The following is a 4,050-nucleotide window of genomic DNA, read 5'->3' on the forward strand; positions in this document are numbered from 1 at the left end:
TAAAGATGATTGGATATGATCTTTCTTGATTTGATCTAATGTATAGGCTTTGGTGAAGTTTAATTGGACAATGATAAAAATTTAAGAAACAAAAAGAAAAGAAAAGAGAGAAAAAAAAAAAAGCAAGTACCCAAATATTTTTAAAAAAGTCTCTATTCTTAACAGCTTAACCACACCTTTGTGATTTTGTGCACACAGCAATTGTGAACATCATATATAAAACATTATCACATCATACGTTTGGCATGAAACTCAAGCTATTTTTGAATGCTATCCACATATAGGAGGAGTTCTCCTCGCCGTCCTTTCGACTTCTCCGCCTTCGTGGCGGTGCCTCTCCGCCTTCTCTCGCCCTGTTGCCTGTCCCGTCCGACATCCCGTCTGCCTTCTCCCGTACTCTCCACCTTCTCTCGCCCTGTTGCCTGTCCCGTCCGCCGTCCCGTCTGGGAGGTGGCGTTGTGTCGTCGGTCGTGTGGGCCGCGACTTTTCCTCCACCGCACGTTCTCGGCTGTACGGCCCGGCGTGGCTTCTTCCTACGGTTGGAGGTCAGCATGTATTAAATATTATTATAGAGCATTAATTAACGGGATCGCAGCCCACCTCGCGTGAGGCGTGGCGCTCGCCGGCTCTCTCTCGCTCTCTTTTCTGCTTTACGTCTCTCGCCCTCTTTTCTGCTTTACCTATTATTATTATTATTATTATTATAAATAGTAGACGGTTTGGCAGCCCCCATATTTTCCTCTGATTTCCCCTGATTTTTGTCCCTTGCTTTTGAGCGCGGTTGTCCTGCCGTTCTTGCCTTGTGGTGTTCCTTTTTTAAGCCCTCTTATACGGGTTTGGGCGTCTGTGGTTCCGAAGGTATTCTGGCACTTTTTCTCCGTATTTATCCGGTTAGATATTTTGTTTTGTGGGTGTTTAATTTTTACGCCTTTTTTGCTTGGCTTGCTTTTTGATTACTTATTTGAGGCCTGATTTAGCTAATTTGATGGTAAAACTCTGTATAGATGCCGAATGTTATGTGATTTAATTGTTGTTGATGATGATGATGAGTTTTATGTGATTTAGTTAAGGTAGATGCTGAACATTATGTGATTTAATCAAGGCAGATAAATTGTGCTTTGTATCGTTCATGCGTAGGTGCATTTTGTGATTTGATTTGATTTCTATTTTATTGGTTATTGGAAGTAGCTATGTTGTATAAACTTTCGTATGGTACCTCCTGTTCCAAATTTTGTTGTCTAAATCAAAGATTTATGTGCAATTCCAGTTTATTGATGCATATGGTATAGAGTAAATCTTTGTTTTCTCCTGTTATTTTTGCTAATTAGACTTGGGGAGCACCTTATTTATAGATACTTATTGATTACCATGATTTCGAATATCAGGTTCTTCTTGGAGATGTGGAAACTGGGAAGTGTAGTCCGTTCCTGCCGCTCTTGTGAAAGGGCCAATTGTCGAATTCCAGTTGCTAATACCAGGACATTTCCACTAATCAGCCGGGCGGGAAAATTTCTCTTTGATATTATCGATCTTTGATTGTGAAATTTGTAGGCAGTCAACAATAGCGCGGCATTCTTCTACACAAACATTAGGCTGATTGAAGACGATGAAGTTGAAGATTTGGGATACAGCAAGGACAAAGATACCCCATATCTGCCCCCATGTATAACAGGACGCTGGCAGCCGCGAGTTTTATGACAAACAAAATGTTAGTAAAAATTGAATAAACACACAATTGTTCATGAACCTTGAAAGTTATCCTACATGTTTTGAATTAGAATGGAATCGTTAGAAACCGCCATACTCTTTGTCGAATGATTTCTATCGATAGTTTGGAAAGTTGAAGAATATTGGGTAGCAAATTGTTCTGAAAGCCATTTAACCTGCTAGACTTTCCTCAAGATGATTTAATCCTCTGTTAGTTTCCAACCATTCGTCTGTAATTGACCAAAGAAACACTACACACCGAACTTCTCATATTTTACGTTGTACTTCATTTACACCTCGCAGAGAATGGTTCAAACAGAACTTCAAGCTAAGTAAATCATAAATTCGTCCAGGCCCCTTCATTAATATTTTTCATATTCTCTCATTTGTTACGCATCCATTAATGAGGAAGCTGTCCTGTTCTCATTAACTATACCTTGGAGAAAAAGCGTAACACCCAGAAACTCAAAGATGAAGCATAATTTTTACCTCAGATTCTTTTTAAAATTATTAACTTTTCTTAACTAATAATTAAAAATGATCAGATAAAATTCATTCTAAAGCTTCAGAGCAAGTGAGTATTAGGACACATTCATATGCTAAGTTTAAAGATTTGTCAAATTAAACCGAGACTCCTTAAATCATATTCAAATAGTACTCGTCTCTTTTTATAAAAATGTTGAGTCTGTTGATGATTGTTATGACGAAGAAGTATAACACCGCGACAAGGAGCATCTAAATAATTAAGGGATCTCTTCTTTCTCAAATAATTACAACTTCCAAAGAGCGAGAAGCTCCTGCCTCTTTCTATATATAGTCGTCATTCCATAGTACTATTCGGGTCCGTGGTCAAGTTCTATCAAAACGATACTTTTGAAAGATTCGGATCGAAGCCCCTCAAATTTTAGTGAGAGCTAATCAGTTAATGGTTAGTCCTGCCGCGCATTTTCTCTCTTACCGGCTGATAGGAACATCTCTGCAAATCAGTCCCAGGGTAGGAAACGGCATGCGAGGCGTCGGGGAAGCGAGAAACTCAATGGCATCTTCTACTATCCATTGTTCACAACGCATTCTGAAGAGGTGTGTGCGCCTGCGTGGTGAGAAAAAGGAACATGCCTGTTCGGGAGCGCCTCCAGTGGAAAACCGGGCAGGCATTTTCCTCGCATTCTTGATCATCCTTAATGCATAAAGAAAACCCCTCAATTATAAGCGCAGAATTCTAATCCTCTATAATTAAAATCAAGAAACAACAACTCACAAAATCTCTAAGGAGATAGTCCATATCATGTAAAACTCGAGCGTGGATTCATTGTTGCGAGTTCATATGATAAAGCAACGTAAAGCCGAGAAGCTTAGTTCTAGTCAGGCGCGAACTTACTAACTGAAAGAAAAATGCGAATTTTTCCAGCAATTCGTTAAGCCTCGACCTGGCCTGCACACACTGCAACGTATTGAATAATCTCATCCAAGCATAACTGCTTTTCCGTCACCTGTAAATCTCACAATGGGAAATCACCAACACTCAAAATGACAATTTTACTAATTTTTTTTTCAGTTTGTTAAAAAAACAGTGAAAATAAGTAGAAGAGAACATTACATCCAAAAACCTTATTGCAGCCGGGACCAAAATCTGCAGAAACTTCATCCTCCACTGAATCTTCTCTGCTCTCACCTACAATTGTACGAAGAATGTATAACTATCGCATTTGAGAAACAAGCATTCAGGATTGATCGAAATCGCAAAATTGGGCCTAACTAAAATGGATCCCAACCTCCCTAAATCTCTCACCCTCTCCCGCCGAGAACTTGGCTATCATGCTTGGCCCCTGCGCCCGCCCCTCACACATAAATAGATTTATCCTTCCCTCGCCAGGCATTGGTTGGAAGCAACAGAGATCCATACCTTCAATCCAAATTTGGTGGGGCAAAAGGGATAGATTCCGCGAATTATCTCCATCAATTTTTTTCGCCACTTAATAACGTTGCTTTTTTATTTTTCCACCAAAATTGGATTTATGAGATTTTTGTTAAAAGATGAAATAAGATGGTTCTTTGGACAAGAAACTTATGTAAAATCGATAGGAAAATAAAGCCAGTCCAAAAGGAATGATTAAATATTAAGTTCCATTTTTTTTAAATTGAAAACCCAAGTTCAAGATCAAATTTTACATTGATTTCCTTTTCCAGCAATCAATCCAAATTTTCTCATATAATATTTTTTTAAACCTCTACAATAGCTTCCCGTTGTTTAGTGAATATATATTTCTTTATGTTAATTTTTTTGTTTTGTTTAATGTTAAATTCCCTAGATAATACTTGGGTCCGGGCTTCAGAAAAATTTTG

General features: G+C 38.7%; 1 protein-coding gene across 1 annotated transcript; it reads left to right on the forward strand.

Moving 5' to 3' along the window:
- On the forward strand, nucleotides 189-1,442 carry LOC109724782. Its single transcript, XM_020253712.1, has 3 exons — nucleotides 189-545; nucleotides 822-858; nucleotides 1,386-1,442. Exons 1-3 carry the CDS (start codon nucleotides 268-270, stop codon nucleotides 1,440-1,442), a joined length of 372 nt encoding a protein of 123 aa, XP_020109301.1. The 5' UTR covers nucleotides 189-267.

The sequence above is a fragment of the Ananas comosus genome, linkage group 19 (genome assembly GCF_001540865.1).
Source record: "Ananas comosus cultivar F153 linkage group 19, ASM154086v1, whole genome shotgun sequence".
Lineage (NCBI taxonomy): Eukaryota > Viridiplantae > Streptophyta > Magnoliopsida > Poales > Bromeliaceae > Ananas > Ananas comosus.

What these genes read in the sequence shown, in the direction of transcription:
- LOC109724782 (XM_020253712.1), top strand. Translation starts at nt 268, where the DNA reads ATGCTATCCACATATAGGAGGAGTTCTCCTCGCCGTCCTTTCGACTTC. An exon ending in GCTTCTTCCTACGGTTGGAG is followed by an intron (nt 546 to 821) that starts GTCAGCATGTAT and finishes TCCTTTTTTAAG; the next exon opens with CCCTCTTATACGGGTTTGGG. An exon ending in GGGCGTCTGTGGTTCCGAAG is followed by an intron (nt 859 to 1,385) that starts GTATTCTGGCAC and finishes TTCGAATATCAG; the next exon opens with GTTCTTCTTGGAGATGTGGA.